At 49.6% G+C, this 11,777-nt stretch overlaps 1 protein-coding gene across 2 annotated transcripts; it reads right to left on the minus strand.

Moving 5' to 3' along the window:
• Window positions 1–347: 347 nt before the first annotated feature.
• ARFGAP2 (ADP ribosylation factor GTPase activating protein 2) lies at window positions 348–9,401 on the minus strand. Of its 2 annotated transcripts, XM_057408843.1 has the most exons (17): window positions 9,252–9,401; window positions 8,871–8,989; window positions 7,929–8,001; window positions 7,244–7,375; window positions 7,065–7,145; window positions 6,631–6,733; window positions 5,928–5,984; window positions 5,318–5,362; window positions 4,292–4,344; window positions 3,742–3,878; window positions 3,099–3,230; window positions 2,502–2,630; window positions 2,292–2,420; window positions 1,789–1,915; window positions 1,581–1,671; window positions 1,344–1,462; window positions 348–912 (listed from the first exon to the last, which is right to left on the minus strand). In XM_057408843.1, the coding sequence occupies exons 1-17, from the start codon at window positions 9,321–9,323 to the stop codon at window positions 892–894; spliced, it is 1,620 nt and encodes a 539-aa protein (XP_057264826.1). In that variant the 5' UTR covers window positions 9,324–9,401; the 3' UTR covers window positions 348–891. The 2 variants fall into 2 exon arrangements, with proteins under 2 accessions (XP_057264826.1, XP_057264828.1); XM_057408845.1 differs by lacking the exon at window positions 5,318–5,362.
• Window positions 9,402–11,777: the final 2,376 nt, after the last annotated feature.

Raw genomic sequence — 11,777 nt, forward strand, 5'->3', positions numbered from 1 at the left:
GGGCAGACACTGGAAGGGTCGGTCCTGTCCCTGCTCCGGCCAAACACCTGCTCGAACAGCAAGAAACCCTTCACGTCCCTCCCCGTGCTGGCTCGGCGGTACAGCAGCCCCTCCTCAACCCCACAATCCAAGGAAGAGGAGGAACAACACACTCTTAGTAAAAGCAGGACTAAAAGGAGCCCTCCCTCACTGCTGCCCTGCAGTTCACCTCATGGTGAAATCAGGGCTCGGGACTTTGACCTCGGCTCAAACTGAGCAACAAAATAACCAGGGCTCCAGCAAATATCGTTACAGAACTTCTTTACCTGGGCCTTTTTCACTGATGATGTAATTAGAAGCTAAAAAAATAATCTTTGCTTTGATTTTTTTTTCTCATGCATCAGTATATGCTGGTTTAGAAGACAGTAGAAAGGATTATCCCATGGTCAAAGTGAGACCCTGCAAATAGAGAGGACTCCACAGCACCATGGAATGGGAGCACTGAGCAGAACAAAAACAGTCATGTCCACAGCACCCAGGTAACACGATGTTTAGAGAAACAGCATTCCCCTTCTCTCTGCCACTGAGTGAGCTAAGGTATAGGCCAAGACAGACAGGAGCACTGATGGGGGCAACCCCGGAGCTCCTGTCCTGTCTTGTACAGCAGCAAGGTTTAACCCTGTAAGAAGGCCTGTCTCCACTGGCTAGTAGGTAGCAGTGGGTGTGAGGGCACACTGAATTTTAATAGAGTGGAATCCAGAGATATTTGGAAAGCACCCTGGGCACAGCCATGTCCTGGCCCCCTCCCCACCCAACCCAGACAAACTAAGACAATCCTGCAGCGTTTACTCCAGGCAAAGGTGGCATCAGTGCCTCTTCCTGGCTTCTCTTTGAGTTGCAGTCCCTGGGTCATCAATATGAGCCATAACGATCCTGGGGAGGAAACACACCAAGACACCATGCTACAAACTTCATGCAGAGTCCAGAGACAAGTTATCACAAGGTCTAGACAGGATGCCATGCAAAGGCAGGAAGTAAAATCATAGAATCATAGGATATTTAGGGTTGGAAAGAACTTTATGATCATGTCGCTCCAACACCCAACTTCTTAAGTTCAGCCTGGGATTTGTGGGGGAAAAAGCATATCTGACACAACAAGGTGTCCTGTCCAGCAGGAGTGTTATGGCTGGCCAAGTGGAATTGCTCAGCTGTTGTAGTGTAGTGATCAGCTATAAAAGAGAGGCCTCTATGTGGGGCTTTGCACATGATTTGAGAAGATAACTCCAGAAGCCATACTGTGAGATATTATGAGAGCCTCTGAGCGTGACTACGGCCTGTCTGAAGGTGCCACGGTGTAAGCTCACCTGGAGAGAGTTCATCACCCCATTGGCTAGGACAGCCATCTTGCCAGCAACAGATTTCACTCCTTGCTTGAACTGTGCAATGTCAGCTGCAGGCAGGACATTTCCAATGGACACACCACCTACGAGAACCAGCAGCAGTTAGCCCAGAGTCCCCTAGCTCCAAAGAGCATCCTGACCCCTTCCAGTCCAGGTCCTCCAAACCCGCTCCCTTCCTCAGTCCACTGAGTGATAACAAACCTGAGTGCACATTCTCAGCCTCTCCAAAGAGGTCTGCAGAGCTGATGGCGCTGCTGCCCGAGAGCTGCTGCAGTCGGGATCTGGCTTCATACTGCAGCAGAAAACAAAACCAAATAGTTATAAAGGAAGGGAATGAAGTAAGACCTGAGCAAACAGGAGGAGATGAAGCCAGAGCCGTGCCAGCTTAAGCACTGCAGAATGCATCTACCTCAGCATCTGCCTCCCGCCCGAAGAACATATCCGAAGAGATGGCTTTAGCCCCTGCAAACTTCTGCCGAGCTTCATTGGATTCCACAACGAATGTCCTGTTCTCTGGCTCCCGCCTACTGGTGGGTCTGAGCAAACAAGAGAGGAGACATCCAGCTTCAGCTCACCAACACAGTAAAGAAACAGACTTCTCTCTCAGACCCCAGCTGACCAAAAGAAAGCAACAAATCCTCAGGTGTGGCTACCATCAGGGTTCTCCACACCTCACCTCAGGACAGCCAGCACTTGATGACCATAAAGGCTGTCTCATGACAAGCAAGTAAGTGCCCCTTTCACTCAAAGCCCCTTTCACCCAAGCCCTTTTTCTTGGGCTTGTCCATGCAAGTTGTCTTTCGGAGCACAAGCCTCCTGTCATCACACAGCAGCATCTCTCCCCACAGGTCCTAGTCCCATCCCTTTGTCCCATGCACAAGCAAGGTATAGTAGCAGGGGCAGGCATTTTACCTCTCTGAAATAGGCCGAATACTAGAAATGGTCACCTCGGGTTCCTCCTCTTTGTCCATACCCCATGAAGAGTCTGTTTCCCATCGTGAGCCAAATGCATCTTCGAATGAGAAGGGACTATATTTGTATCTAGGTACCAAAAAAAAGGTAATTTAGGCCAGACATTAAATTCAGGAATAAACCAAATACTACACTGAAGTCAAGTCTTACTTGGGGGGTCCAGATGTGAAGCTTCCAGCATCTTCAAACAAGTCCAATTGGGAGCGGGAAGATTTTGCAACCAGCGGTGTCTCCTGCTCAATTACTTGCATCTCAGACATCACCGAGTGTGACACAGAACTAGCACAATAGACAGGCAGTCAGGGCCGTGGCTCCAACAGCATCCAGCCCCTACAGTCACCCTACAACCCTAAAACTCAATCTGGCCTTCACAGGAGGGCACGTGCCCCAAGTCTCAAGGGAGAGCTATGGGATGGCAGCCCCCTTCACCACTTACCTAGCTTAATCCCACTCCCTCAGAAGTCTTGAGATACCTTCTTGGGGGAAGTATTCTGCAGGGGGACAGGGCTCTACAGCTAGACAAGGACAGACCACAGGCATCTTTGGAAAAGCTCAAACAAGAACTAGAACCTCAGAGTGCCTGTTTCTTCTGGGGCCTGAAGCGTTTTGAGACATAGTCTAGCATATGAGGACTTCAAACCAGCTCCTTATCTGGTAAGAGCAGCAAGCTATTGCCTTCAGAAAACTCTTCCAGAACAGGATGCTTCCAAGGCACCTGTCTGTTCTATGCCACGCACAGTTAAATACCTCCTTGACGGCAAGCCCATGCCCAGCCTCTCTGCTTGTTCACGTTTCTTCCCTTCCAGGTTCTGAAGTTTCTTCTCTTCCTTCTTCCGATCGAGCTGCAGTTCCTGATAAGCCAGTCGCATCGAGGTGACTCTAAAGGAAAGAGCTAAGGTGGGGATCAGCTCATCACCCTCCCCCTCAGCCCATGTTGTTCAAGGGGGAGGGTAACCTTGACAACCCATCAAAACACCCACTCCCATAACAGCTTTGCCATAAATCCTTACAGAGAAGCTACTTCTTGTCTTCCCATCCCACCTCTGCTGGGATTCAAGTCTTACTAGGCTTAGTGTAAGCACTGACTCCCCCCAACACTCCTGACAGAATGCCCTGTCCAGTTCAGCTTTGCCTTTTTCAGTCATATCTAAAGGTCAACAAACACAAATCTTCCATATTTGCTCCTTGAACTCCTCTAGGGATGCTAATTTGAATAAAACATGGCAATGTAACTTGAGCCCTGCCATAAGGACCATATTGGCTTACAGCTACCACTCATCCTACCAGGCAGCATGTTCTGTACTCACATTAGGTGGTCCTAGGGTGAACAGCATCAACCTCACATTCTGCCTTATGTGTGCAAGGTATTCAGCCCAAACAGGGCACTTACATGGACTCCTCAGCTTGCTTCCTGGACTCCACTGCCTGCTGCTCCCTCAGCTGCTCTGCCACCTGCGCTTGCCGCTCGATCTCGCTGAAGCTCTGGCTGCTCACTTTCTGGGCTCCAAGGCCTTTTTTTGCCCCCAGCTTGAAAAACAAAACCAAAAGATTGTGATTTCCTCACCCTAAATTGTTCAGAAAACCAGAATCCTACTCTTTGCTGTATTCATCGGGCCTTCGGTCTCCCTGTGCAGAAACAACCTACAGACCCAGATACAGCTTGCAACAAGAGTATGTAAAAACACAAGTTAACCCACCATTAGCCAGTGCTAAGAGATCAGCCACATACACTTCAGACCATAATGAATCATGATCTAAACCTAATTGCTTTTGTCCATTAATATAAAAGCTATCTCTCAAAATAAGCAGTGATATAATTAAAAGTCTCTCCCTTTCCCAAATGGATCTCTCAGTAAACAGCTTTGTTAAGGGCAGAAAGCAAGGGCCAGGGAAAGGACATGCTCTATGTCCTTCTCCCTAAAACAAGAGCTCAGACATACCCCTTTCTTGGCAGCTCCTGGCTTCTTCTTTCCAATGAGGGAGGATTTAAGTTCTGTGAGAGGAGGGAAGCAGCAAAGGAGCAGAAGTGAATTAATTTAAGAAGCCAAAATTAGTCAGCAATCCACACAAACATCCACCACAATCCAGCTGCTAGAGAGCCCAGGGCACACCATGCAGCTTCACATCAGAAGCCTGGGTGACTTCACCCAGCCAAGAAAGATGCACTTAGAAGCTCCACAGTTGCAGGCTGGTGGCCTACAGAAGCATGTCCATTGCAGCTTCAGGCCATATGAAGGCCAGTGCCTCACCAATGCCTTGGGGACAAAGAAGCAAGAACTCCAGGGTCATGTCTACATGGACAGACAAATGACAAAACGGACCTGAAGTGCAGCAAGCTGTAAAAGCAACAGGTTCCCCAACACCTGGCACCAGGAACCTGTCACTCCAAGGGCATGGAGCATGCCACTCTTGTAAAACCAGCCAAGGTCGAGCCAAGCAGCAGATGCCTGGGAAAACTGTCAGAACAAAGCAAACACAGAGCGACTGCCCAGGACATTTTCCCAGCTTCCAACCTGTAGCTCCAAAATCTTATCACCCTTGTTGGGCTTTTCTTCCATAGAAGTGTCGTCTTACTTTCTACACCCACATGACTTTTGTCAACTCATACTTTAGATCATTCTTGACAGCCTTTCCTATATGTTTTCTAGTCTCACCATAGGTTTTTGCAATAGGAGAAAGCAGAACATCCACACTACCCAAGACTCTTTTCAGCTCGCTATCCCTAACATTCAACTTGGGGTTGTTCAGGGCTTTTATATTACTGTCAGGAAGCATATGACAGAAACATCAGCAAGATCCCTTTCCAGATATGGAATGGCTTAGATCCCAACATGGTACACGTAAGCTTTGGCTCATTCCCTCCCTCCAAGCACAGGAAGCTAAAGTTAAGAGTTGAAGGCAGAATCACAGAAGGGGCAGCAGAGTTGTCACAAGCAGCCAGCACAGGCCAGCTGTAAGCCAGTTACCTCTGGCAGGAGCAGGCTCTTGTGTTGATAGACACATGGACATGTCTGAGGAAGAGACACAAAACACGGGGAATAAATAGACACTTAAGGACACAGGCTTTCCACCCAGGATGAAGCCACTGTGGGCTAGGAGCACACTCTCACTAAGGAAAGAAGGTCTAGCTAGATGCTGTGTGTGTAGCCAGGACAGTAATGGCAGTGGAGAATCAGATATAAAGTCCTATTACTCTGGTAGCCAAAAACTCATTTGCCTCCAAAGGTTCGGGTGGGGGAACACCCCACACAAACCAAACCCCACAGCCACGTGGCCTTGACCAGCCAAGTTCTAGATATGCAAATGCCAGGCTTTGTCCAAAGCTCAAAAACTGAAACCAAGCTTTTGGGAAGGTGACAGCTTTGAATTCTACCATCCAATTGAGGAGGAAACCTCCAGTAAAATATGGCTTGGTTTGGGGGTTCAGGGAGATCCTCAGTACTGGCTCCACAGGAAGATAAGCTCCTTTAGATGTTCCGAAAATTGGCTCATCAGTTCCAGCTCTACTGAGCATACTACTGGACAGCAGGAATAAGAGCAAGACTGACCTGAGAGATAATGAGAAGTCTCACTTACCTAGAGGAGCTTTAGGAGACGTGCTCAACAAGTCAGTAGATGGGCCTTGGCTGGAATCTGTGGGTACAAAACCAGAGAGAACATTCAGCAGATCGATTCTCAACCCCATTCTTTTACATGTGCTCATACTTCCACTTACATCAAAGAAAGTTTTACTTCCTCTGACCTTGCCACCACCCCAAACAAGCCAAGTTACAGTGTGATATGTGCAATTTCCCAAGCACAGCAACTTAATCTCCACTGAGCAAGTTATTCATTCTGTAGTGTTCTTAACACATGAAAAGCAAGCAAACACTTTGCAAGGAACACACAAACCTGTTTCAAATCACAGCCATGCCCCCACATACTTGGTCTTGTCATCATTCATCCTAGAAACAGTTTTCTGCTCTATATTCATGCATCACTTCCAGATGCACCAAATTCAAGGGACAGACAAGAGTGCTTGGACAAATAATCATGCCTGGGAGCAGGGAAACAGAACTAATTCCCAAAACAGCCTTCTCTGCATTTCAAAAAAAGCTGAGGACTGAACCCAAGCAAAGCAGTGGGTTTTCAAGTCTCCACTAACATCATAAGAGTGCACAAAGCTCCCGCTCCTTCAAGCCTGCGCCAAAGGAAAAGCTCAGCCCTTCCAACTGTGGCACAGAAATGTACTCTGGAAATGAAGTCAGGGTCTTGAAACAATTATTCAGCAGGAACTCACTTGACACTTCACTGCTTTCTGACGATTTTGCTGCTTTTTCCACCTCCGGTGAAGACTGTGCAGGATTCTGGCTGACATCTGCTACATCCCAGGTACTGGAAGACTGCAAGGAGATGTTCATTCCACTCATTTGCAGAATGAACCAAACAATCCTGAACTTACTTCAGGTTTAGTGACCTGTATTCAGTTTTTAGCCAAAGGAAATGTGTTCCAAACTCCAAAATATGTCTATACCCAAAGGACATGGGTATTAACAGGCCATATGAGGGACTGTTTAAATCTGTGACTATGTCCCACACTGATGACTAAGTCCTAGTTCTTCCATGTTACTACTGAAGGAATTTACAATTTAGAGTCCCTCTACACGAAGTAGTAGACTGCTCCTGGCTGAACAGCCAACTACTTGACTCTCTGGTTTAGACAGTTCTTCTCACCTGTGTGTGCTCCATGAAGAAATCAGCATCACTCTTGTCAGGGGAGTGCCCAGGGGCTCCACTCAGTCCATCTATAAGTAGCTGAAAAGAGGAGAGGGGGAAAAAATAAAACAAACATATCCCACAAGAGTCAACACCCATCACTACACATCTAACAGGAGACAGCTGCTCAGACTTACATCCGTGCCATACTTGGCCATGGCAGCACTTGCCAGCTGCCGGATCTTCTCCCTGTACATCTGAGCAGCTCGACTGTTGTACTTTGCATTGGCGTCTGTGGTCGTACAGCCATGCTGGCGGAAGAAAGATGTCTGCAAAGAGAAGATCACTCAGTCTCCTGACTGCTACATCTTACTCAAGCAAGTGGTAGTAGACAAACAACAGAGAAAAGCAGCTTCCCAGAGACAGGAACAGATACACTGAGCACACAGCATGAACCAGCCACTCATTGACCAGCTCCCTCCAAGAAGTCTCACTCCAGGCCCCATGGGAAAAGCAATCCCTGTCCTCCACAGAAGGATACTTGTGAGTCATAATGCTGAGCATGAGCTTTCAAAGTGATCAGTGTTACCAACACCTTTCATTTAAGAGAGCTATGCCTCTCACTTAAATGAGAGTGAAGGAAATGACAAATCTGCACATCAGAAAACAGTGCATTCCAAGATCACACAGCCTGACTTCCAAAGTGCACTTGACAAACACCTCCCTTCAGCACACATTTCAGATGAGGCTGGTAACCAGAAGAAAAACAACCAAACAGATGAGGTTGGTACCAAGAAAGCCACATAGAGGAAAGGGACAAAAACCAGAGGATGTGGATTAGCAAGAGGGAAAGCAAGCAAAATGCCTACAGAGGCTCCTCACCGCGTTGGCATTGCTGCCCACTTGCATACACCTCAGCTGGAACCAGCTCCAGTTGGAATCCAACTCTGTGGACCTGTGTGAGAGCCAATTATTTCTATTAACATACCAAATGCAAAAGCAAGCTCTGAGCTAGAACAGTCAGATATCCCACTAATACCCCAGAATGCAGGGGCAAAAGGGAAAAGAACACCTTGGTAACTTCTTTGCTCCCCATAGAAATTAATTTGAACTCTTAAAATGAGAAAAAAAAACTCAGTTTCAGTTTCACACCAAGTAACAGCCTCCAAATTTAGACTTCTCACTTGTATTGCTTGTCGAGGGGGCAGAGCTTGAGCTAAGAAAGCAGAGCCAACAGCTTTCGTTCTACATGTGATCTCACCACAACATGAGAGGCTCATATTCAGCCTGTCCCACAGATTAGGCAAGAACACATGACAAAGCAACTGAGAAAACAACCACGTAAAGCTAGGTGGCAGAGCATGTGTCATACCAGTTACTCAACTTAGCTCTAAGTAAAGATCACAGCTCTATTACTTAAAATACTAAGTTTTATAAGTAACTAACATAAGAATGACGTGCTGAAAATCCAACACCATCTTCCCCACTGGGTTGATACAGAAAAGATGAAACAATATTCCTCTTTTTGCCCTGCTCAGCAACACAAGAAGCTTTCATCTCGCTGCTTTACTGGCAAGATTCACACACCACACTCCTCTCAGCTTCTACAATTCAGAGGCCAAACAGCGTTTCTGCAAGGTTACCAAAAGTAACGTGTAGCTGAAGTGCTTTGGCAACTCCATCTTGGAAGGGCTGACTTAAAACCTCCACCGAAGAAGCCGCTCACGCACAACCCTAAACCCGAGGCGATCCCTCCGCGCTAACGCTGCTCTCTAACCGAGACCCCCCGCGTTCCCACACCGGGTAACCCCGGGCCGCACGCACCTGATGAAGCTGAGGTGCACGCCCAAGGACCGGTGGACGCCGGAGCAGTCGATGCACAGAAAGACCCCGTAGGTGATGCTGGCCCAGCTCGGGTTCTTGGCGCCGCAGTCGAAGCACGACTAGAGCGGAGGCAAAGGGACGCCGGGGGCTGAGGCGGCGGCGCCGCTCCTCCATCCGCTCCCACAACGCGGCGGCCCCGTCCCGCCGCGCCCCGACCGCTCTCCCCGGGCTCTCCCCATGGCTCCAGGAGCCCCCGACCCGGCTGCCCCGCCAGCGCAGAGCTGCCCGGAGCCCAGCGGGGCCCGCTCCGAGCTCAGGCCGCTGCCGCAGGGCAGCAATCCGGCTCGGAAGGCCGGCAGCCGCGCGGCGTCGGCCCGATACCTTGTTAGCCGGCGCTGCCCGGAGCCGCCTGAAGAGAGTCTGGATCTCCGTCTTGCTCGGCTCCGCCGCCATGATCTCTCCTTCCCAGACTCCACCGCGGCGACGGGTGCCGGCCGGGCCCAATGGCGGAGGGGCCGGGCCGCACTACGGGTGCCGCCTGAGCGCACAGCGCTCCATCGCCATGGCAGCGGGGCACGGAGCTGTCCGCCATTAACCGCCTCAGCCGGCAGTCCCCGCTCTTTCGGGTCAGCGCCCTGCCCTAGTGCCCTCGGCTGCTCCGGCCCCGCCGCTTTTCGGCGTTGCCCTCTGCGAACTGCGTCCCGAGTCTAAGCGTGAACGGGCGCCGTCAGCCCTGGCTGCTCGCGGTGTTCCCTCAGGGCCTCCTGGCGCGGGAGGAGGCAGTGGCCCGGCGGGGAGAAGCTGTTTAGAGCAGCGGAGAGGCAATTCCTGCCTTGGGCCTGGTACAGTAGCACAAGGACTTGGAAGCGATTTAGTCAGCTGGAGACTTCTCAAGCCCCACTGCCTAATCCTATGCAGTAATCAAGGCAGCAGGAGGCAGTAGTTAAGGTAGGGAAGTTGTTACTTAACACTAAATACGGTGTCAGGGCCTTAAAGTGATGTGTTACCTGCCTGGAAGCAGGAGGGAATGGACTAGAAAGGTATACAGTTATAATGCAAGAAAATTTGGAAGATACACGGTCGTGTTTTGAAGTAAAAGTCACTGGCATACAGACCATCAATGAGAGATTCAGAAGGGCAATGACAATGGTTGATGAGAAACTTAACATGAGCCAGCAGTGTGCGCTCACAGCCCAGAAAGCCAACGGTAACCTGGGCTGCATCAAAAGGAGCGTGACCAGCAGGTCAAAGGAGGTGATCCTGCCCCTCTACTCTGCTCTCGTGAGACCTCACTTGGAGTATTGTGTGCAGTTCTGGTGTCCTCAACATAAAAAGGACATGGAACTGTTGGAACAAGTCCAGAGGAGGCCACAAGGATGATCACGGGACTGGAGCACCTCCCGTATGAAGACAGGCTGAGAAAGTTGGGGCTGTGCAGCCTGGAGAAGAGAAGGCTGCGTGGAGACCTCATAGCAGCCTTCCAGTATCTGAAGGGGGCCTATAGGGATGTTGGGGAGGGACTCTTCATTAGGCACTGTAGTGATAGGACAAGGGGTAACGGGTTCAAATTTAAACAGGAGAAGTTTAGATTGGATATAAGGAGGAAGTTCTTTACTGTGAGGGTGGTGAGGCACTGGAATGGGTTGCCCAGGGAGGCTGTGAATGCTCCATCCCTGGCAGTGTTGAAGGCCAGGTTGGACGAAGCCTTGGGTGACATGGTTTAGTGTGAGGTGTCCCTGCCCATGGCAGGGGGTTGGAACTGGATGATCTTAAGGTCCTTTCCAACCCAAACTATTCCATGATTCTAGGATTCCAACAACAGCCAATGGCAGCATGGTGTTACTGAGGTGGAATAGATGGGGATTTCCTTACCTCCAAAAGGAGATTGCTCTGTAGCACCAGCTTGTCACTAAAAGGAACAGTTAAATGCACTAATACCTGGACACGACAACTTTCAGTTTAAATTTAAAGGCTTTCCTTTCACTCATTTCCACAATTTTCACAGGTCTGTAAAGCAGACTGTAGAGTTCAGTGGGAACTTAAGGCCCATGATCTTAGCAAGACTCATGGAGTCTTGGGACATGCAGATGAAATGAGGAACATCAGAGTTGCTGGGCAAAATAACCCAGTAGTAAAACCCTGCAGGTTTAACAGGGATATGAAGCCTTGTGTTCACATGAGCAAAGCTCTGACTACGTGATCAGTGAGACCTGATACGGGAGGCACGTTGCCTTACAGTAAGATGAGAGGCTTCTGGCTGACGCAGCTGATACGAGCTACATGGATGAGTGTTTGAACTGGGTAATGAAGCCTGATCTTGCCTGCCAGGCTCACCCTTGGCACCAGTCTTGTCTTAAGTAGCCTCTGGTGCCCGTTGCTCTTACACTGCTATTTAATTGTGCCTATATACCCATTTCTAGGATCACACAAACAGTACTGGGGGAGTCAGTTCAGGTACAAGTAACTGATAGCTTTTTCCTCGCTCTATTTTTAAACCAGTTGAGTTCCCTGATGCCATTCATGGTGCAGCTGTCCAGGCAGTCATACCAGGAGAGCCAGTGTCAGGGTGCAGCAGTGGCTGACTGCACCCTAGAAGGAGAGCTCTGAGGGTGGCATTCCCAAGGGCAGCAGCAGGCCTTGGCCCTCATCAGCCATTGCCCATCCCCACAGCACCTGAGCAAGAAGAACTGAGATATAGCCAGGCAAGCTCATGAGTCTTCAGTCAAGTTAGGCAGTCAGTGCACAGGTCAGGATCAGGCCCAGTGATTACCAGGCATGGCTGCAGTGGCAAAGCAAGTGAGAGGTCAGGATCGCAAAGCACAGCCAGAGACCTCTGCTTCTCCACCAGGAGTGGTACCTCTGGGCTGAGCTCAGATGAAAACACACCCATGGGCAGGGCTGGAGGCT

Source organism: Pezoporus wallicus, unplaced genomic scaffold (genome assembly GCF_028554395.1).
Source record: "Pezoporus wallicus isolate ANWC-B61680 ecotype Strahan unplaced genomic scaffold, APGP_CSIRO_Pwel_v1 contig_6382, whole genome shotgun sequence".
Lineage (NCBI taxonomy): Eukaryota > Metazoa > Chordata > Aves > Psittaciformes > Psittacidae > Pezoporus > Pezoporus wallicus.

What these genes read in the sequence shown, in the direction of transcription:
- ARFGAP2 (XM_057408843.1), bottom strand. Translation starts at nt 9,323, where the DNA reads ATGGCGGCGGAGCCGAGCAAGACGGAGATCCAGACTCTCTTCAGGCGG. An exon ending in CAGGAGCTGCCAAGAAAGGG is followed by an intron (nt 3,879 to 4,291) that starts GTATGTCTGAGC and finishes TTGTTTTTCAAG; the next exon opens with CTGGGGGCAAAAAAAGGCCT. An exon ending in GGCTGAGAATGTGCACTCAG is followed by an intron (nt 1,463 to 1,580) that starts GTTTGTTATCAC and finishes TGGTTCTCGTAG; the next exon opens with GTGGTGTGTCCATTGGAAAT.